General features: G+C 46.7%; 2 protein-coding genes across 2 annotated transcripts in view; one reads left to right on the top strand and one right to left on the bottom strand.

Moving 5' to 3' along the window:
• Positions 1-5,185: 5,185 nt before the first annotated feature.
• LOC139050479 (uncharacterized) lies at positions 5,186-19,725 on the bottom strand. Its single transcript, XM_070526909.1, has 6 exons — positions 19,571-19,725; positions 17,009-17,162; positions 14,501-14,628; positions 12,616-12,710; positions 6,625-6,708; positions 5,186-5,434 (listed from the first exon to the last, which is right to left on the bottom strand). Exons 2-6 carry the CDS (start codon positions 17,132-17,134, stop codon positions 5,280-5,282), a joined length of 588 nt encoding a protein of 195 aa, XP_070383010.1. The 5' UTR covers positions 17,135-17,162; positions 19,571-19,725; the 3' UTR covers positions 5,186-5,279.
• Positions 19,726-19,795: 70 nt separating this feature from the next.
• The window catches only part of LOC139050478 (uncharacterized), a 42,751-nt gene continuing 39,284 nt past the window's right edge, over positions 19,796-23,262 (top strand). The window contains exon 1 of the mRNA XM_070526907.1: positions 19,796-19,897. The gene's annotated coding sequence lies outside the window, so the exon portion shown is untranslated. The remainder of the gene's footprint in view (positions 19,898-23,262) is intronic.

The raw sequence follows: 23,262 nt of genomic DNA, 5'->3' as shown, positions 1-23,262 counted from the left end.
GGGGAAGGGGAAGAGGGAAAGAAAGAGGGAAGATAGAGGTGCATGAAGGGTGACGATGACGATAGAAGGAAGATGTAGAACATATGGCAAGCAATTTGGCATGCTCAAAGTCGTCGTCGGATGTTATTTTAGGCCCTTGGCCAGATGCTCAATCGAGTTTGAAGGCCATCCAGGCATTACTGAACTCTCAGTCCAGGGCCCCACTGGCCTCTACCGCCTGCCTGACCTGGGCAATCCTCCTTCAAATCTTTTCCATTTCAATAAAGTTTCTATCTATCTATCTATCTATCCATCTATCTATCTATCTATCTACAAAAAAAATTCGCGAAGTTTCATGAAACGTACATGACTTCTTTTTATCCAACTAATAGAAGCGCGAATCTACAAACACCCATACGGGTTTTCGGACAAAAAGCTTCGATCGTCCCGATGAGCGGATCGAACTCGATGGCGGCGATGCCTCCCCGGAGTGGTCACATCTGCAATTCTATTCGGTGTCCGTGCTCTCCGAGCCATCGATTTATAGCCTCCTGTCTAGTTGAGAGAGCGACAGCCCCGAAATGGCATTATGCAAAAAAAGAGGTGAGGCGTGCAGACAGGACAAAAGAGTAGAGAAGTGGACAACACGAACGCTTATCTACTCTTGTGTCCTGCCTGCACGCCTCACCTCTTTTTTTGCGTGATGAATCCTTACCAGCTAGCTCAGGTTTCTCTCGTTCTAACCGAAATGACAGTCGTTTGCAGTGTGTACAAAAGAGCTGCCTAGTTCATTTTCAGAATAATATCGCTCACGGCCAACGCCGCCGACGCCGCCGACACCGGCTTTTCTGCGACACGAGCTCCTTAACGCTGTCGCGTTAAAAACAGGGACAGCGCAACGCAGGACGAGCGAGTAACGAGCACAGGACAGCGCTCTGTCCTAGCACAGGACAGCGCTCTGTCCTGTGCTCTTTACTCGCTCATGCTATGTTGCGCTGCTCCTGTTTTTTATTCTGGCAGTCGTTTCCTGGTTCGATCCTCGGACCAGGAGCAATTGTTCTTCAGTTGTGAAGCTTTCGTTCTTCGTGGTGCTCTAAGTGGACGACAGCCGTACCGCTTTCACTGGCGAGCCGATATGCCCTGGCGCACGCGTAAACCGGAAGACGGAGATTACAGTCATCTCTGCTGGCGTCCCATGTGAAGTATGGCGGCGAGGGATAGTCACCTAGCCTTCTTGAGCTAATCTGGCCTTACTACATCTATTGGTCAATAATACTTTGCCTACCTGTATCATGTATTCTCCCTCCTCATAAACATTTATATATCTACGTTGCAGAGCTACCTGTGTGTGTAACGGCCACGACTCCATCTCTTTCCTTGCGTCTTTCCCACGAATACTGCTTCCATATGCTTTGAATTTCGGCCCTAATACAAGGTGGATGGGACTGGCCGGAATCACTTCTGGTGGCAACGACTAGCGACGTTGTGCTTAAACAAAACAACCAGAGCTGTTTCATTGGCTAAACCTGTTGTGCTAATCCAAGGGCGCCAGCGCTAAGGCAGCGGCATAATAAACGAGAATGCGTTTTATTTGTTACCACAGGTTCTGGGTTCTGGTTAGATGTCCCGCAGACTTCTAGCATCAGAATGGGTCCAAAACTAGGTCACGACACGGTGGCCCGTGGTCTGCCCGCTTCAGGCCCAAACGAATAGCCAACCTTTGAAGATTGGCTATATGTACTGTGTCAATAACAATGTATGCAGCTGTGCGTTTCCGCACGTAAACAAGGTGCACGAACTTGCAGTAACAATACTGTAATGTTATGGGAAATGTTGAAAGAGAAAGAGAGAGAAAAGACAGGAAAGACCGGGAGGTCAACCAGACGAGCGTCCGGTTTGCTACCCTACACTGGGGGTAAGGGAAATGGGTAGTAGAAAGAAGAAAATAGGAAATGTTGAAAGAAGGCCGCAACAAGTTAGGCCGTGGCTGGCCATTCTCGTGGAAGCTATTGTGAACGTCTGCATGAAGTAAAGTGCGATAATTTATGTTTCCGATATCTGTTGCAAATTGGAAACACTATGTATCTCATGTGGATGAAAAATGTATCTTATAAAAAGAACCAAAAATAATTGTTGCATCTGTGCTAACCTATAGGATTGGTCATAAGATAACCCGGCTTAGCAAAGAAGTTGAGTGAATAATGTATTTCATTAACCAATGCATGATCTGTAACTGAATATATGCAACTTAACCATTTTCTTCACAACCTTGATAACGCGAGAATTGAAGAAAAAGAAGTTCTTCGCGCAACTGAAAGTGCGTATTTTTTCTGTGAATGATGTTAAAGGTGAACTTTGCTTTGCTACGCCAGCTGCTTCTAATTTCAGCGAAACAACGCTGGAAAGTTATAGTGTGAAAGATAACGCAAGTTTGGTTTTCCGTTTACTCGATATCAGAGAAAATAGCCATAACGTGCTCCTAGGCAGTCGGTGGCTTGAACACTTTCTTTAAAACTAATTTTTACAGCACTAACTAATTTTTACACCTTCGCATGGGATCGTTCCCCACCTGCAACAAGTTGTTTTTTCATCCACTTTCATTTCCACCAATTTATCGTTTGTTTATTTTATTTATTAAGGACAAGCAATTTCCATTATGTTTTCGTTGGCGTCAGTGTTTGTTGGCTTCTTATGATACGCATAATAAAAACGGACCCCTCGGTTAACCCCCTTTCTTCTAGTTTATAGTTACGTGTCGTTTCAAGTTACGTGCTGCAGAAAACGAAACACTTATGTTCGCTATTTGTTTTCCCACGTGAGAAAGCCTGAAGGAAACGCTCGGGGACTAACTACTAACCAGCTAACCTAACTTACTATGGTAGAGCGTATAAGCGCGACTGAACGAGGACGTAGAAAGAAACAGATACACAGACACAGCGCCTGTCTGTGTATCTCTTTCTTTCTACGTCCTCGTTCAGTCACGCTTATACGCTCTACCATGGATTCTAACCAACTAGCCCGCCAAGGTGTTCTAACTAACTAACTAACTAACTGACTAACTAACTGACTGACTGACTAACTAACTGACTGACTGACTGACTAACTAACTAACTAACTAACTAACTGACTGACTGACTGACTGACTGACTGACTGACTGACTGACTGACTGACTGACTGACTGACTTAGTGACTGACTGACTGACTGACTGACTGACTGACTGACTGACTGACTTAGTGACTGACTGACTGACTGACTGACTGACTGACTGACTGACTGACTGACTTAGTGACTGACTGACTGACTGACTGACTGACTTAGTGACTGACTGACTGGCTGACTGACTGACTGACTTAGTGACTGACTGACTGACTGACTGACTGACTGACTGACTTAGTGACTGACTGACTGACTGACTGACTGACTGACTGACTGACTGACTGACTTAGTGACTGACTGACTGACTGACTGACTGACTGACTGACTGACTGACTGACTGACTTAGTGACTGACTGACTGACTGACTTAGTGACTGACTGACTGACTGACTGACTGACTTAGTGACTGACTGACTGACTGACTGACTGACTTAGTGACTGACTGACTGACTGACTGACTTAGTGACTGACTGACTGACTGACTGACTTAGTGACTGACTGACTGACTGACTGACTGACTTAGTGACTGACTGACTGACTGACTTAGTGACTGACTGACTGACTGACTGACTGACTGACTTAGTGACTGACTGACTGACTGACTGACTGACTGACTGACTTAGTGACTGACTGACTGACTGACTGACTGACTGACTGACTGACTGACTGACTGACTGACTGACTGACTTAGTGACTGACTGACCGACCGACCGACCGACCGACCGACCGACCGACCGACCGACCGACCGACCGACCGACCGACCGACCGACCGACCGACTGACTGACTGACTGACTGACTGACTGACTGACTGACTGACTGACTGACCGACCGACCGACCGACCGACCGACCGACCGACCGACCGACCGACCGACCGACCGACCGACCGACCGACCGACCGACCAAGCAGCCGTGCTACGCGTGCGATTTGGTCCCGCATAGCTTTCGCTTCGTGGCCAAGAGAAGTTGTTCGCGAGCACATTGCTTTCTTTGGGCGCTGGCGGAACCCCGACTGCTCTTCTTCGGTCCCGCCTCGCGCGCCGTCGAAGTGTGAAGTCCGTGACGCCGCTTTGCAGCTTTCCTCCTAGTGCATCTCTTCGAGCGCACCTCCTCTAGATGAAACTGCCAATTTTGTACCCCGATTCGCTAATTTCCTCGCATACCGCCAGGTTCTACAGGCCGTCCTCGACTGCGGTGTTCCTTTTCTTCGGCACCACACTTTGTGATTCTGATATACACCACCGGCTGCCTTCCCTGCAGCGCAGTTAAGCGCCCTGCCCAGCTCCGTTTCTTCATCTCAGCTAAAACATCGGCAAAGCCCCCTTTGCTCTGTAAACCACAACGCTGTCTTTCTGTCTATCAGCGTTAACCTCTATTGATCTCCGTCCCATCGCTTGTCGCGTGGCCCTTAGCTTCTCGGGCATCTTTGTTAACCTCCAAGTTTATGGCACGTACGCTAATGCCGATAGAAAGCAATGATTGTACGCGTTTCCTTTCGAGGGCAGCGCTAAGCTGACGCTCGCGATTCGAGAAGCGCCCCGCCAGTTAGCGCTCCAACCAATTCTTTTTAATTCATGCCGTAATTTTCTAGTTCGAACGCTATAGTTCCTTGTGGCTATGTCATATATAGGTTTCACCTTGTACACCGAGGAGCTCGACTACCAATCACCGCATGTGGAAACCAACTTGTCGAATGGTGCGCAATCGTTCGAAGGCATCCTCCCACGCAATCCACGCTTAAAACTAATTGGGGGTAGTGCAACGTGTACCGAATATGTACAACGAAGCAAGGAGGGATGCCTGAGGAAGTGTTTGAGATTAACTTTCAACACCCCCGGGGGGGGGGGGGGTTGCGGTGGAGTCTTATAGCGCGTCCACCTGAACTGAATAGACGAGGACTTTCGCATGTCGCACCCGCCCCCATCACGGTGCGACCGTAGACGCTGGGAATCGAACCCGCGTCCTCGTGCTCGGAAAGCAGAACCCCACGGCGCCACCATTCTGCCACCACGGCCATTTCTGGTAACTCCGGTGCAACGACTGTGCAGGTACACCACTGCTTTATTACTACGTCGCGAGAGAGCGAAGTTGGCCGGCCTCCCGATGACGTCACTGTCGCGCCATCTTCTTCCGTATCTGGCTGTCAGTCCAGTAGGCAGCTCGTCGTCGACCATTTGATCTTGTGACCGATTCCTTTCTTCCTCAGTGCGTCATTGGCCTTTTCTACAACACCGCCGGGAACGCTCTTCATGTTGGCTTTTTTTAGCAGAATGGTAAAAACTCGATACCATACGTCGTCTGTAAAAGAAGAGATTTCAGAAAAGCATGAGTTCGCGTTGCGCCTGTCAATATTTGAGAGGGTGTGCACGCGTACATCTGCACGAGCACACAAACGCGTAACAATTTTTTTATTTTATTTTTTTTTTGCCCGAAGGCCAGAGCTTTTACAGCGACGTCAAGGTTTCGAAGGATCGACATTCTGGCGAGTTGGTACCGGCGTGGCCTCCGCGATCAGCTCCGGCGGCGCGCGCCGGAACGGAGCTGATCGCGGAGGCCACGGTACCGGTTGAACATCTTGAAGGGGCAGCCCAAGATGACGAAGACAGATAGCAGGAACACACCAGGACAGCGCTAAGCTCACAACTAACTTTATTCGAAAGCACACACAAACTTATGTACCTCAACGCATAGCAGGGCTGAAATTATTCAAAATGAATATCTAAAATATTTGATTAACTGAAGCTAGTTGTTTCTGTTAATAGCACTTAAAACATGCTCCGAGGAACATAGGAAGGCGACCCACAATATACCTTCGGTCGTAATAGCCTAAGATGCCCTACTTAACAAAATGAAAGCTCGGTTCAAGTTACGTAAAACAGCTTATTAAGGTGAATCTCTACTCGAGGAACTCCAGCCGAAACATGTGGGAAAGGAAACTTGTATGACTCGCTCTCCACTGCACAGAATATTATGAGGTTTCTTGCATTTAAAAGAAAAAGTTAGACGCTTACTGAAAGCAGAGAACATATGTTTGCTTATGCCGCACATTTTTAAACAAAAATTGTTGGATAACGCCAAATCAGAAGATCAAGTTGACAGCTCTGTAACTCGGGCATAAAATAAATGCCACAGTTCTTTAAGGAGAGCCTATTAAGGTCACTGCTACAAAATGTGCCACTAATATGTGAGTAGGACTGTTACAATAATCCCTAAATATATATATCTTATTGATTTCCCGTAAACCTCAAGCCCATACACCAATATTTCCCGCTTCCGATGCTTAGCAGATGCAGTTCACAAAGTTCTGATATTCGTTTTCCGTGAATACTTGCGGTTTTGCGTACTTCTGCTTCCATAAAACCACTATAGAAACCCCGAATAACGTCGCTTTCAACCAGCCGAAATTTCTGCATTATCGTTCTTGCAAATGCCTGCTCGGTCCGCGCTCGATCTGAATTGGCTTGGAACGTTTCTGAAAGTTCACTTACCGTCAGTCTTGATGCAGTTCCCTATTACGGCCCAGTTTTCATAATCGGTGCCCAAGATTTCCACGTATTCTGTCACGTCTCTTTCTGTGCAATACAATTAATGGAGAAGCAGTCACGCGTCAAGCATCCGCCTTGCGAACTGTGCCGTAATAAAATGAATTACAAGCTTAATCAATTATTTTTGTTAATAATTGATTAGGCATTTCATTTCTTTTGCGCAAGTTCTGCCCGCCTCTTCGAGTATAGACCAGCTCATTGACGAGAACTGTCTGCAATCAGCCACAGGCAATTTCTTTTAATTCGAAAGTGTTCGCCGAAACACCCGGTATAAATATGCAAGGCTGATGCCGACGTTTTCAGGAAGATAAAAAAGATTAAGGAGATATGGGCAACAAAGTGCTTGGTTAAATAAAAATTAACAGACTATCCGATTAGCTCAAGCAGGCTAGATGGCTACTAGCCAACAAACCATGATCTTCATCAAGTTGGAAAAGGCATTCGAATAGAAGATCTGGAGCTTCCAAGGATCGAATAATGCTGCAACCAACCAGCGCCTATTTTCCGCGAGCCAACGGGAGATGGGCTCAGAGAGTACGGAGGAATGACGTCAGAGCAAGCATGCCTTGACGATTATAGCTGTATGACGTCATACGGCACTCTCCAATCGCATTCTTTGTTTTCCTATATAGTCGCTAATGTCTCCACAGCCTGCACTCGTGTACCTCCTCATGCTACGGAGTGGCACTGCCCTCCCCCTAAAATATATTGCCCCCCGACAAAAGAAACTAGAAGAAACACGGGATAGTATGTCCAGAAAACATTACTTCATTACTTGCGCATATCGGAGCTCCTTCCTTTCGTCCTGACCCGCTAGTATTCGTACTACAAACACACAACGTCTTCGTTACTTGCGCGTACGGGGGCTCCGTCCTTTCGTCCTGACCCGCTAGTATTCGTACTACAAACACACAACGTCTATGTTACTTGCGCATACGGGGGCTCCGTTCTTTCATCCTGACCCGCTAGTATTCGTACTACAAACACACGACGTCTTCGTTACTTGCGCGTACGGGGGCTCCGTCCTTTCGTCCTGAACCGCTAGCATTCGTACTACAAACACACGTCTTCGTTACTTGCGCGTACGGGGGCTCCGTCCTTTCGTCCTGACCCGCTAGTATTCGTACTACAAACACACAACGTCTGCGTTACTTGCGCGTACGGGGGCTCCGTTCTTTCATCCTGACCCGCTAGTATTCGTACTACAAACACACGTCTTCGGTACTTGCGCGTACGGGGGCTCCGTCCTTTCGTCCTGACCCGCTAGTATTCGTACTTCAAACACACAAAGTCTTCGTTACTTGCGCGTACGGGGGCTTCGTCGTTTCGTCCTGAACCGCTAGTATTCGTACTACAAACACACGTCTTCGTTACTTGCGCGTACGGGGGCTCCGTCCTTTCGTCCTGACCCCCTAGTATTCGTACTACAAACACACGTCTTCGTTACTTGCGCGTACGGGGGCTCCGTCCTTTCGTCCTAACCCGCTAGTATTCGTACTTCAAACACACAAAGTCTTCGTTACTTGCGCGTACGGGGGCTCCGTCCTTTCGTCCTGACCCGCTAGTATTCGTACTACAAACACACCGCGTCTTCGTTACTTGCGCGTACGGGGGCTCCGTCCTTTCGTCCTGACCCGCTAGTATTCGTACTACAAACACACCGCGTCTTCGTTACTTGCGCGTACGGGGGCTCCGTCCTTTCGTCCTGACCCGCTAGTATTCGTACTACAAACACACAAAGTCTTCGTTACTTGCGCGTACGGGGGCTCCGTCCTTTCGTCCTGACCCGCTAGTATTCGTACTACAAACACACCGCGTCTTCGTTACTTGCGCGTACGGGGGCTCCGTCCTTTCGTCCTGACCCGCTAGTATTCGTACTACAAACACACAAAGTCTTCGTTACTTGCGCGTACGGGGGCTCCGTCCTTTCGTCCTGACCCGCTAGTATTCGTACTACAAACACACCGCGTCTTCGTTACTTGCGCGTACGGGGGCTCCGTCCTTTCGTCCTGACCCGCTAGTATTCGTACTTCAAACACACCGCGTCTTCGTTACTTGCGCGTACGGGGGCTCCGTCCTTTCGTCCTGACCCGCTAGTATTCGTACTACAAACACACCGCGTCTTCGTTACTTGCGCGTACGGGGGCTCCGTCCTTTCGTCCTGACCCGCTAGTATTCGTACTTCAAACACACAAAGTCTTCGTTACTTGCGCGTACGGGAGCTCCGTCCTTTCGTCCTGACCCGCTAGTATTCGTACTACAAACACACCGCGTCTTCGTTACTTGCGCGTACGGGGGCTCCGTCCTTTCGTCCTGACCCGCTAGTATTCGTACTACAAACACACCGCGTCTTCGTTACTTGCGCGTACGGGGGCTCCGTCCTTTCGTCCTGACCCGCTAGTATTCGTACTTCAAACACACAAAGTCTTCGTTACTTGCGCGTACGGGGGCTCCGTCCTTTCGTCCTGACCCGCTAGTATTCGTACTACAAACACACCGCGTCTTCGTTACTTGCGCGTACGGGGGCTCCGTCCTTTCGTCCTGACCCGCTAGTATTCGTACTTCAAACACACAAAGTCTTCGTTACTTGCGCGTACGGGAGCTCCGTCCTTTCGTCCTGACCCGCTAGTATTCGTACTACAAACACACCGCGTCTTCGTTACTTGCGCGTACGGGGGCTCCGTCCTTTCGTCCTGACCCGCTAGTATTCGTACTACAAACACACCGCGTCTTCGTTACTTGCGCGTACGGGGGCTCCGTCCTTTCGTCCTGACCCGCTAGTATTCGTACTTCAAACACACAAAGTCTTCGTTACTTGCGCGTACGGGAGCTCCGTCCTTTCGTCCTGACCCGCTAGTATTCGTACTACAAACACACCGCGTCTTCGTTACTTGCGCGTACGGGGGCTCCGTCCTTTCGTCCTGACCCGCTAGTATTCGTACTACAAACACACCGCGTCTTCGTTACTTGCGCGTACGGGGGCTCCGTCCTTTCGTCCTGACCCGCTAGTATTCGTACTTCAAACACACAAAGTCTTCGTTACTTGCGCGTACGGGGGCTCCGTCCTTTCGTCCTGACCCGCTAGTATTCGTACTACAAACACACCGCGTCTTCGTTACTTGCGCGTACGGGGGCTCCGTCCTTTCGTCCTGACCCGCTAGTATTCGTACTTCAAACACACAAAGTCTTCGTTACTTGCGCGTACGGGGGCTCCGTCCTTTCGTCCTGACCCGCTAGTATTCGTACTACAAACACACCGCGTCTTCGTTACTTGCGCGTACGGGGGCTCCGTCCTTTCGTCCTGACCCGCTAGTATTCGTACTTCAAACACACAAAGTCTTCGTTACTTGCGCGTACGGGAGCTCCGTCCTTTCGTCCTGACCCGCTAGTATTCGTACTACAAACACACCGCGTCTTCGTTACTTGCGCGTACGGGGGCTCCGTCCTTTCGTCCTGACCCGCTAGTATTCGTACTACAAACACACCGCGTCTTCGTTACTTGCGCGTACGGGGGCTCCGTCCTTTCGTCCTGACCCGCTAGTATTCGTACTTCAAACACACAAAGTCTTCGTTACTTGCGCGTACGGGAGCTCCGTCCTTTCGTCCTGACCCGCTAGTATTCGTACTACAAACACACCGCGTCTTCGTTACTTGCGCGTACGGGGGCTCCGTCCTTTCGTCCTGACCCGCTAGTATTCGTACTACAAACACACCGCGTCTTCGTTACTTGCGCGTACGGGGGCTCCGTCCTTTCGTCCTGACCCGCTAGTATTCGTACTTCAAACACACAAAGTCTTCGTTACTTGCGCGTACGGGGGCTCCGTCCTTTCGTCCTGACCCGCTAGTATTCGTACTACAAACACACCGCGTCTTCGTTACTTGCGCGTACGGGGGCTCCGTCCTTTCGTCCTGACCCGCTAGTATTCGTACTTCAAACACACAAAGTCTTCGTTACTTGCGCGTACGGGAGCTCCGTCCTTTCGTCCTGACCCGCTAGTATTCGTACTACAAACACACCGCGTCTTCGTTACTTGCGCGTACGGGGGCTCCGTCCTTTCGTCCTGACCCGCTAGTATTCGTACTACAAACACACCGCGTCTTCGTTACTTGCGCGTACGGGGGCTCCGTCCTTTCGTCCTGACCCGCTAGTATTCGTACTTCAAACACACCGCGTCTTCGTTACTTGCGCGTACGGGGGCTCCGTCCTTTCGTCCTGACCCGCTAGTATTCGTACTTCAAACACACAAAGTCTTCGTTACTTGCGCGTACGGGGGCTCCGTCCTTTCGTCCTGACCCGCTAGTATTCGTACTACAAACACACCGCGTCTTCGTTACTTGCGCGTACGGGGGCTCCGTCCTTTCGTCCTGACCCGCTAGTATTCGTACTACAAACACACCGCGTCTTCGTTACTTGCGCGTACGGGGGCTCCGTCCTTTCGTCCTGACCCGCTAGTATTCGTACTTCAAACACACAAAGTCTTCGTTACTTGCGCGTACGGGAGCTCCGTCCTTTCGTCCTGACCCGCTAGTATTCGTACTACAAACACACCGCGTCTTCGTTACTTGCGCGTACGGGGGCTCCGTCCTTTCGTCCTGACCCGCTAGTATTCGTACTACAAACACACCGCGTCTTCGTTACTTGCGCGTACGGGGGCTCCGTCCTTTCGTCCTGACCCGCTAGTATTCGTACTTCAAACACACAAAGTCTTCGTTACTTGCGCGTACGGGAGCTCCGTCCTTTCGTCCTGACCCGCTAGTATTCGTACTACAAACACACCGCGTCTTCGTTACTTGCGCGTACGGGGGCTCCGTCCTTTCGTCCTGACCCGCTAGTATTCGTACTACAAACACACCGCGTCTTCGTTACTTGCGCGTACGGGGGCTCCGTCCTTTCGTCCTGACCCGCTAGTATTCGTACTTCAAACACACAAAGTCTTCGTTACTTGCGCGTACGGGAGCTCCGTCCTTTCGTCCTGACCCGCTAGTATTCGTACTACAAACACACCGCGTCTTCGTTACTTGCGCGTACGGGGGCTCCGTCCTTTCGTCCTGACCCGCTAGTATTCGTACTTCAAACACACCGCGTCTTCGTTACTTGCGCGTACGGGGGCTCCGTCCTTTCGTCCTGACCCGCTAGTATTCGTACTTCAAACACACAAAGTCTTCGTTACTTGCGCGTACGGGAGCTCCGTCCTTTCGTCCTGACCCGCTAGTATTCGTACTACAAACACACCGCGTCTTCGTTACTTGCGCGTACGGGGGCTCCGTCCTTTCGTCCTGACCCGCTAGTATTCGTACTTCAAACACACAAAGTCTTCGTTACTTGCGCGTACGGGGGCTCCGTCCTTTCGTCCTGACCCGCTAGTATTCGTACTACAAACACACCGCGTCTTCGTTACTTGCGCGTACGGGGGCTCCGTCCTTTCGTCCTGACCCGCTAGTATTCGTACTTCAAACACACAAAGTCTTCGTTACTTGCGCGTACGGGAGCTCCGTCCTTTCGTCCTGACCCGCTAGTATTCGTACTACAAACACACCGCGTCTTCGTTACTTGCGCGTACGGGGGCTCCGTCCTTTCGTCCTGACCCGCTAGTATTCGTACTACAAACACACCGCGTCTTCGTTACTTGCGCGTACGGGGGCTCCGTCCTTTCGTCCTGACCCGCTAGTATTCGTACTTCAAACACACAAAGTCTTCGTTACTTGCGCGTACGGGGGCTCCGTCCTTTCGTCCTGACCCGCTAGTATTCGTACTACAAACACACCGCGTCTTCGTTACTTGCGCGTACGGGGGCTCCGTCCTTTCGTCCTGACCCGCTAGTATTCGTACTTCAAACACACAAAGTCTTCGTTACTTGCGCGTACGGGAGCTCCGTCCTTTCGTCCTGAACCGCTAGTATTCGTACTACAAACACACATCAGGAATGAACTTACCGTCACAAATAGTGCAAAGTTCTTTCATGAACACGAAGCGGTGCTGTTTAAGGGTGCCGTTCTCCCTCTCGGTGTAGTGCGGATCAGCAGAGTCACTGCAGAAAATGTTTCTGCAGCTGAGTTCTTTGACACGGCTAGGAATTAGTATCATTATTAAACACATTACTACGCACGTGGGCGTTTTCCCGTATAAGACGCCCTCTTTGTTAACTTTATAATTTTTTCTTTAGCATTAAAGTTGTTACCTGTTTTTTTCTTATCTATATAAAATTTTAGGAAAAGGTTGGCGCCTTTATTGGTACCTGCTGCTCCTCTGCGCAGGACAATGAAAGCTGAAAGCACGAAAGAAGCTTATACACATTGGAGACAGTCAACGATGACAAACATTCACCAAGCTGCTTCCTCCAGTCACGGAATTCACCTTTCTCGACCAAATGAAATTAATTAATCAAATAATCATTTAAACATTTATTTATTTATTTATTAATAATGAATTCGCAATATAAACAAGAAGCGCTGCGTCTCACCGCCATCTCCGCAACGTTAAATTTGTAAACGAATGAGCGACGATGACTGGTCTACTGAAACACGCAAATGAAAGCTGGAAGCCACTATAACCTCTACTAGAAGTCGTGCAAACAGCTTTAGATTATAGGGCATGCAAGCGGCATCCAAACGTTGGGGGAGGAAAACCGCCAGGCGCACGAAAGAACACAGACTGAGCACACAAGAGCGTTAACACCGATAACAGATGTCACGACCCCGCCCCTCCATCACCCCTCCCCCCACCCCCAATGCAATAGAGAGTTTTAGATTAGGGGACAACAACTCTTTAATACTGTAAAACTCTATAAAAACTCTCCAAGAGAGAGTTTTAGATTAGGGAACAAAAACTCTCTAATATTGTAAAACTCTCTAAAAACTCTCTAATAAAGAGTTTTAAATTAGGCGACAAAAACTCTCTAATACTGTAAGACTCTCTAAAAACTCTCTAATAGAGGGTTTTAGATTAGGGGACAAAAACTCTCTAATACTGTAAAACTCTCTAAAAACTCTCTAATAGATAGTTTTAGATTAGGGGACAAAAACTCTCTAATACTGTAAAACTCTCTAAAAACTCTCTAATAGAGAGTTTTAGATTAGGGGACATAAATTCTCTAATACCGTAAAACTCTCCAAAAACTCTCTAATAGAGAGTTTTAGATTAGGGGACAAAAACTCTCTAATACTGTAAAACTCTCTAAAAACTCTCTAATAGAGAGTTTTAGATTAGGGGATAAAAACTCTCTAATACTGTAAAACTCTCGAAAAGCTCTCTAATGGAGAGTTTTAGATTAGGGGACAAAACTCTCTAATACTGTAAAACTCTCTAAAAACTCTCTAATAGAGAGTTTTAGATTAGGGGACAAAAACTCTCTAATACTGTAAAACTCTCTAAAAACTCTCTAATGGAGAGTTTTAGATTAGGGGACAAAAACTCTCTAATACTGTAAAACTCTCTAAAAACTCTCTAATAGAGAGTTTTAGATTAGGGGACAAAAACTCTCTAATAGAGAGTTTTAGATAAGGGGACGCAAGCTGCTTGCGTACGCAAGAACTAGGGGCCACAAACCTAAAACTCTCCAATATGTTCCTGAGTGATTAAGGGTAAATAATGGAGTGTAGTCAGTGCGTACGGAGCTCTATCGTGTCATCCCTCGCGTGAGCGGGGTAGGAGGAGCGTCGGACTGGTTAAATTGTTCGACTGCACCATCGCCGAGATTGGCCCACCAAAAAGGCTATAGAAATCCAGATACCTCATACGGAAAAACGGGGCCACTCGCAAAGGAAAAATTAATCGTCAAATGAAGAGGCGGCTCTCCGCTGGGAAGCACATTCAACTTACGTCGTGTATTCTTTGCGCAGCCGGTATCCTTTCTTCGGGTAATATGTGAACGTCGGGCACCCGACCATCCTGTATCCCTTGATCACTCCCCTTTCATCGAGCCCGAGCATCCACTCTTTTCCAACGAACTGCAGGAAAGTGGAGGGAAGCGCAGAAAAAGCCAATAGATGAAAGAAGGTTTGCCAGTTTTTCTTGCAACCGTTTTTCTTCTGAAACAACGCACGAAAACGGCTACACACGTCTAAATATTATTATTCTTTCTTTCGATTTTGCTGAAAAGTCCACCAAGAAGTTTCAACAAGTACTTTCAACAATTAGGAGCACGACAAGTAGTCTTGAAACGTATTGCAAAACCAAGTATATTTTGATAGAAACGCGGGACGTGGATGGAAAATCGGCCATGATTTGGGAATTTGCTTAGGTTTCACAATGGTCTCCGCATGTACAAGCGTGCGTTTCTGATTATGGTCCATCCTACTACATCTGATAAACCATTCATGTTGCATTTTTACGTGGACCATTCCAAGGGTTACGCCATGTGCTTACTTTCAGCGTACGCATTAAAATAAAGAAGGATTACGCACATACAGGAACCATATACGACATTGTGAGCACGAGTTAACTGGTAGCATTGAATGACAAAAAAGCAGAAAAAGAACACTTTAAGAAGGGCACTCTGCTATTACCTAAAACTGCATGAGCCGAGAAGCACTTATATTGCTAAATAATGAAATGCAGTGAAGAGGAAGCTTTAGTTCGGCGGCTCCTGGCTAAACACATCAAAACAGAAATAGGTTTTCTGAGCAACTATTGCACCGAACTTGATAAGCACTAGTTGTCACAATTAAAAGAAAAAGTGAACATATAGCTTCTGCGGGGAGCAGATTTCCTTTATCTAGGCCACTGATGTTTCAATAAAGCTTAGTTGAAAATCTTCAATATTTCAAAAACCCGAACTATCCGGTTCACAAACCCGTAACTCAGCAATGAAAAAGAAAGTATTGCAATTTTGTAAACGGCACCTAATAACACGTCTAAAGAAGATCAAATTGAAATAATATGTACCGCTGTGAAATATGTGAGTACAACTTTTGAAATATCGTTCTAAACACTATGAGAAATTCATGTCACCTGCGATGTCACATGTGACGTTTGTCGGCTTTAGAAACTTTAACGTGAACCGTTTAAACCTCGGTGACGTTTGCTTTATCGCAGAGTTACTGCCTTGTAAACATCGTGCTTCTTACCGATTTTCGGCAGTTTTGGTAAAAAAGGAGAACTCTCAGACCCTAAACAAAATTATGCTTCCTCTAGTCACTGGAATTCCCCTTTCTCGCCCAAATGCAACAAATTTCATTGAAATAAGTCACGGGGCTTGTGTCACAAAAGTAGTTCTTCATTTTAAATCTATTTAAATAGGCGGCGCCGGAATTGGCACCGAGCTGAAGTTTTCTCTTCAAGCTAAACAGCACATCTAAGGTGACTCCTATTCTCGTCGATAATTTAATCTTGACCATCAATTTCGAGCGAGTTACTATCTAACCAAACGAACCTTTCGGGAAGTGATCGTTCCAGCATACGAGTTTTCCACATGCTATTCAGTCCTACGAATACAAGCGTCTCAAATATTTGTCGTTATTTTTTTTTCTGGCTATCCAAGGTTCTACTAAAGGTAAACCTGAAATGTTTGTGGTATGTTGCAGAAGTGTAATTCACCGACACTGCTTAACACTCATCTTTAATATCGTTCCAAGCGTTGTTGGCAGCCATCGCTGTAAAATATATATCGTCTCACTGGGGAGCGCGAGAGGCGTTTGTTGCGAAAAGACAAATCATTTCACGTTTCGCCGCGAAAGCCTGTCTTACCCGCGTTCCTCCCGTACCACGAAAGCTGTTCTGCACGGTTTCAAATTCAACCATATCGTCCAACTCGTCCTCATATGTCTACTCCGATTGGTCTGAGAGATTGGCCTTGCCTTCCATAGTGTTGGATCAAAGCGTCAACGCGAAGCAATTGAACCGACGTGGTAGAATTCGATACCTTCCGGGGGTGTCCCGTTCGGGACAATGGCGGATTCCGCCATGTTGTCGAATCCGCCATCTTGTCTGCTCTGATTGGGTCCAGGGAGTTGCTGTGCGGCCTGTTTCGTTGGCTCAAGTTGCGGAATTCGACAATATATGATGGGGGATTCGCAAGCGTACAGAACAGTATAGCCTCGATTAGCACCCTAGGCGGGAACGGCTTCACGATGGACCGAGACGTCTTTACTGCAGCATGCCAGTGGAGTAAGGATTATTGTGACTCGAAATAGTTCATGTTCAACGAGTGTAGCGTCAGTGTAGTACCACTAGGCTAGTGTTAACATGTCGAAAATTCTGCAGCTGTAAAAAAACACAGCTGCCACCTCTGGACAGAGCTGGTCCAGTCACTGACGTACTATGTGCGTTATAAAACTATGCTAAAAAACAAGGCTATCGCAAGCGAATAAACAACAACGAGTCCGATACCTTTTTCCAATCAAACTCTTCCTCATTCTTCACCATTTTGCAGCGATCCTTATGGTATTCGGGAAACCTTGCGCTGCTCATTTCAGCCAAGAAGACCAACAGCAGCGTCTTTGTCGCAATGCTCATGGCTCGACGTTATCCTCTGATGGGGGCCCTGTGCGTAGTGATCGTACATACATACATACATACATACATACATACATACATACATACATACATACATACATACATACATACATACATACATACATACATACATACATACATACATACATACATACATACATACATACATACATACATACATACATACATACATACATACATACATACATACATACATACATACATACATACATACAGTTATGGCTGAGGAAATCACGCTGGCCCCAGTAGTAAAATGAAGAAAAAGGGTACGACGTACGTTGAATAAGCTCACTCTATTGAACTGCGTTTCGGCTGGTGGACAGCCTTTGCACAGTGTATTGAACGGACGTTCCGGCTGGTGGACCAACCGAAACGCAGTCCAATATACTGTGCTTATTCAGCGCCCGTCGTACCCATTTCCTTCTTTTTAGTACTGGGTCCAGTGTGATTTCAACGTCCGTACTCTCTTTTTCTTCATTACATATATATATATATATATATATATATATATATATTTATTTATATATATATATATATATATATATATATATATAAACGAGAAGAAAGGGGGTTAACCGAGGGTCCCGATTTTATGAGTAATTTCATAAGAAGCCAACAAACATTGACACCAAGGACAACATAGGGGAAATTACTTGTGTTTAATAAATGAATTAAAGAAACGAGGAATTAATGGAAATTAACGTGGATGAAGAAACAACTTGCCGCAGGTGGGAACCGAACCCACAGCCTTCGCATTTCGCGTGCGATGCTCTACCAATTGAGCTACCGCTGCGCTGTTTTCCCATCCACTTTCTTGGGTATTTATGTGTCCTAGTAGAACCCTGGGAGTGTTAGCCAGCGCCACCACACACAGACCATGGCGGCGGACGTGGGACGTCCTTTTTGTGTCAGTGTTTGTTGGCTTCTTATGACATTACTACATATATATATATATATATATATATATATATATATATATATATATATATATATATATATATATATATATATATATATATATACATATATATATATATATATATATATATATATATATATATATATATATATATATATATATATATATATGTATGTAAACGAGAAGAAAGGGGTTAACCGAGTGGCCCGATTGTTATTAGTCATATCATATGAGGCCTCCCAGGGTTCTACTACGACACATAAATATCCAAGAAAGTGTATGGGGAAACAGCGCCACGGTAGCTCAATTGCTACAGCATCGCACGCGAAATGCGAAGGTTGTGGGTTCGGTTCCCACTTGCGGCAAGTTGTTTTTTCATCCACTTTAATTTCCATTAATTTATCGTTTCTTCATTTCGTTTATTAAGCACAAGTAATTACCCATATGTTGTCCTTGGTGTCAGTGTTTGTAGGCTTCTTATCATATGACTCTCTCTCTCTCTTTCTCTTTATATATATGTATATATATATATATATATATATATATATATATATATATATATATGTGTGTGTGTGTGTGTGTGTGTGTGTGTGTGTGTGTGTGTGTGTGTGTGAGAGAAATACGAGGAGAATAGCAGGATATCTGGGGATTGCATCCGTACGAAAAAGGAGCAAGGAGAGACATTAAGATTACAATTAAAGCTGCAAGTAGGTGTGCGACTGTTCGAAACATTCAGGTAACGAATCGAATAGCGTCCTATTGGATTCCGCCTTCCAATTGAACAGGATTCCCAAAAACGAATATTTTTTTTCGAATTTTCGAATATTTCAATCTCCTAGGCTGTACTCAGTCAGCCATACGAGTGGAGCAAAAACAGGATAAGTTTTAACCCTGCGTGCATAGCGCAGTCTTAAAACATGAGACGATGCATCTTAGATTTGGCTATATGTCGGCACCACTGAGTGCATGCTGTACCCAGCGTTTGAAACTTTTTATGAATATAGACTCCTGTTCGCGTTTTCTTGACACTGTAAGAGACAAGTGTATTCGCTTTCAGTTTCCCCTGTATCAAGTGCGCGTGATCAAAATGTAATAACACTAGGCTGAAGTGTTTTTTCTTTCGCTTCTGTAGCCACGCGCCATAATTTTAGGATGAAATTAAATCTAAGCATGCAAGCCAGTTTCATGAAGACATAAAAAAGCCCCTTATAGAACGCGTTGTCCATGGCCCATCTTTCATGGTCATTAGGCTGGTCAGTTCTCAACTTCGCACCTCTCACTACCCTTTCTCCGACTGTCTTTGTCCCAAGGCAAGCCACAAAGTCGATGGTGGGTGTCTGCTGCAGATGGAGGAGTGTCTCTCAATCTAGTTCATACACTATCTACAGCTCTTATTTTGCTTGGGAATTGTAACAAACGCGATAACTTTTTTTTTTGAAAACTTGTGCAGTACACCACAACCCCAAGTGAAGTAACCATAATATTTCGTGACTTACCGTAGGAAACGCCACGTCCCAATGGTGACTGTACCAAGCCCACACTACCTATTGCATGGCGTGTTAACAAAACGTAAGTCTATTTCGGTCGGTCTCCAAGTGTACTACCATTTTTTTGTTTTTGTTTTGCACTAGCTGCTCGTTATAGACGACTGCTGAATGACAATGGTCTGTGATCTCTTAAACCTTGATCTCTAAAATCTTCCTTTTTGTATGATCGCAGGAACGAATAGGAGGCATCCTGAATACAGGCCCGCCATTGTAGGTGCACAGATGGAGGGGCTACGGCGGCATTCAGGCGCTCAGCACCAATTCTGCGACCGTCAAGTAAGAGAAGTGATTATTCGTCCCAACTGACAGTTTGAAGCCGGCTCTTTCTTCACATCGTATTGTCGCCAACTGTTCTATTCTAACCCACCCCTCTCATCCGGTTCTCCCCTTACTCTTTCCTTGTGATCAGGTGCTCCTCGTGTTTTGATGCCATTGGTTTTTCAAGTTTCGCAGCGAAATCTGTGGTTCACTTATACGTCACCTCGTTTCTTCGCGAACTGTGCTAGTTATCATATGGTATAGAATAAATAAATATCAGATAGGCTTATCTACGACGACTATCCAATGTAAGGACGGGGAGGTCAATCCCACCGCTCGTAACCCATTGTCAAGATTGGAGTCGGGCATGGATTAGAAGGTAGCTGGCCCATGCCGTCGTCCAACTTATCCACGCTGAGGACGTTGATGAAGGGAAGGACTGCTTCTCATCGAGAACGAGGAATATGGGTTTATTTACAGTATCTACATAAGGACGTTGCAGTTCATCAGTCTAGCATGACTGCGAGAGAAAATACACTGAGCAGCCGCACAACAGCGGCTTATAAACACTCGGTCCTCCCTCGATCCCAAGGTGAGGGAAACGACTGACCAGGCACGGTAGACGAGCCGCCTCTTTGCGCGAGGGATTACACACACAGGTTCATGGTCCTTTACATGAACCGCACAGGTTCATGGTCCCCAACCGAGGTCAGACCATCTGCGCAGAACTCGAGGCTTACGTCAGGAAAGGCACATCTTATTCCTTGAGCTGACCCTCGCAGCGCGGCCGCCGGTTGTCCATTGTCTCGCGTCTTGAAAGGCGCGTGGGAAGGGGCCTCCAACTACGTTCCCTCGGGCACTGCCTTGTTCACAGCAGACAGGGTCGGTGGTGGCGGGTTCAGTCACAAAGCCTGGTTCGTCGAACTCATCTCGGTAATCCCGCGACGCAGAGTGGCGGACGTGGCGCATTGTCCTGCGGACACAGTAGACACACCGTGTGGCTAGAGGGTTGCGGTGGCGTTCCAGGAAAAAGTTGACGCCGCTGTCGCAACTGGCTGGCAAAACTTGCACCTCAGCTGGGCCGTTCTTAACACCAAGTATGCGAATAACCGAAGCACGTCATGTATGGCACGTGTACTGAATGGCACATGTCCAGTGAACCAACTTAGTGCCAAGAATGTTCATTTATGCCTAAAGGCAGCCTTCTGAAGAAGAAAAAACAAGATCGGAACATACTCAGTGGCGCATACCCTCGTGGTCGAAAGGCACATATTTTGAGACCGCACTAACTTTTCGATCGGCCTATCTTTTTATTTGGTTAAAATAGCAGGGAAGATTCTGCTCTGGGTGTGGCTATGCAGAGAATGCTATTTAAATAAAAAACGAATATGAAAAAGAAGAGACTGAAATTAATATGGCCATACGATTGATCCAGTTGGAAGAACAGGCAGCATGATTCCATCGCGTCCCCCAGCGGTCTGTGTTCCCTCATTATCACTACGAGAAATTATCTATCCTGTTTTTTTAATGATTCGGATTTCTCTCACCCTTGATTATGCATGCGCTAATTCTCATCCCACATTGGAGATGAAGGACTGTAAGCTATATTCGTGCTGCAAAGAAAAGCAGCTGTTTCCCCTACGAAACTGAAACTGAAACTGAAGGCAAACCCCTTTGTTGAAACAATGGCTCTAGCACCTCCCTTGCCCTTGTTCGACTACTGTTGACTTCGTCTCCCTCTCCCTGCGAACCTCCGTCTTGATTGTACAAAACGCCTAGTTCAGTGTGTGTGTGTTCTGGAAAGCATGTCTATATATATCCAGAAACCCGAGGACAGCTCATAGACATAATCGCCTTTCAAGATGGTTTTTATGATGGCATTTATGACAAATCTGAAAAAAATAGCATTTTTTTTCCTTATATGTCCCGAATAGAATCTGAAACCAGCAGCTCTGTGTATGTAGACAAAGTAACTGCTTCCTCATATTTTTCAGGATAAAAACAGCTTTTTTTCCCCTAATGTCGAGATCAAGCTGTAACATAGTGTGCCGACTTGCCAAGTTGACTTTACATAATGGATGGTCATTTGAAATCGCGGTATCTGAAATGGACTTTGTGGTTGCTTTTAGTCGTCTTTGATAACGAAATGGTTTAGATCAAATTAGTGTCAATTGTCTAGGAAGGTGACGGGAACCATATAGTTAAAGCACTTCCATCCACCTGACTTCATATTCTGAATTTATAGTACGCCAGCATTACTGAACTTAATCCGTAAGTTTCCTTGCACGACGAATCAGGCGTTCATTTGTGATGGAATTCCTAATTACTATGTAGTGCAGGTCAGCGCAAATCTGTTCTGCGTAATGAAATAATACATCGTCAAATAGAAACTACACACATAATTTTCAGCGTATAGGTATCTCCAAGGCACGCAAGCCTTTTACTGGAACAGCACATGGTACTGAACCTCTTCTTGGACATCTCATACTTCGGCTACAACATTCTGTTACGTGTCAGCGGATGCATCGGACGGAAGTTCGACCGACGAAGTAGGGCCAGTGAAAACATACCTGTTATGCTTAATGAAACTATTAATAATGATAGAAAACCTTCGCATATGATATCCTTTTTTATATCTCGCAAGCAAACAGACCGGTTAATAGAATAGCGCATGATATTCAACGGCTTTCATTTCCGACTTTTTTTTTATGTATTTGGGCTACCCCGTTTCTTCGATTGGTCGTGTGCCCGCCCTTCACTACGAGTATGTGCCACGGTAACGCAAGACTGCCCAGATATATTTAGACACACGTGGCAAAGGCACATTATCCCCGCTCTTGCATCGGCAAGTATTTTACATATTGCCGTAGTCGTCACGTCTGCATGCTTCGACGTCTCACACTATGCGTCCGCCGGATTCGGTGCTTTCTTTTCGTTTCTGCCTCGTGGATCGGTGCTATGCGGAAACATAAAGCCATAGCACGAAACTGCAGCTGCGTCCAATGCGGCACAACATCGCCGTTGCCGTCGCCGTGCTGTCGTCGTGTCACTGCTTTCGTCACATACACACACGGGCGAGTTCACGCCGTCGCGCACAATTGCTCATTCGCTCGTCAGTATACTCTCACTTGCAGGCTCTCTTTCTTCCCCGCACTTTATGCGTTACCGGATAATTCGACCTTCTGCTTACTCGAACGGAAATCTTCTGTGCTCCTTTCTTTCTTTAGGGACTTTTAGCGCGTCCGGTATCCGGGAAAGCGCGGGCGGTTTTCCGGTTTAGCGGGGGCGTAAAGGTGAGCGGCCCGATCGGTGGCGCCAGCTGGTGGCGCAAAGCTCAACCACACAACCACAGAGCTAATTACTGTATTCTGCTTAGCTGCTGG

This window comes from Dermacentor albipictus, chromosome 10 (genome assembly GCF_038994185.2).
Source record: "Dermacentor albipictus isolate Rhodes 1998 colony chromosome 10, USDA_Dalb.pri_finalv2, whole genome shotgun sequence".
Lineage (NCBI taxonomy): Eukaryota > Metazoa > Arthropoda > Arachnida > Ixodida > Ixodidae > Dermacentor > Dermacentor albipictus.
This window is presented reverse-complemented; position numbering and strand designations above follow the sequence as displayed.

What these genes read in the sequence shown, in the direction of transcription:
- LOC139050479 (XM_070526909.1), bottom strand. Translation starts at nt 17,134, where the DNA reads ATGAGCATTGCGACAAAGACGCTGCTGTTGGTCTTCTTGGCTGAAATG. An exon ending in ACTTTGCACTATTTGTGACG is followed by an intron (nt 6,709 to 12,615) that starts GTAAGTTCATTC and finishes TGTATTGCACAG; the next exon opens with AAAGAGACGTGACAGAATAC. An exon ending in GAACTGCATCAAGACTGACG is followed by an intron (nt 5,435 to 6,624) that starts GTAAGTGAACTT and finishes CTTCTTTTACAG; the next exon opens with ACGACGTATGGTATCGAGTT.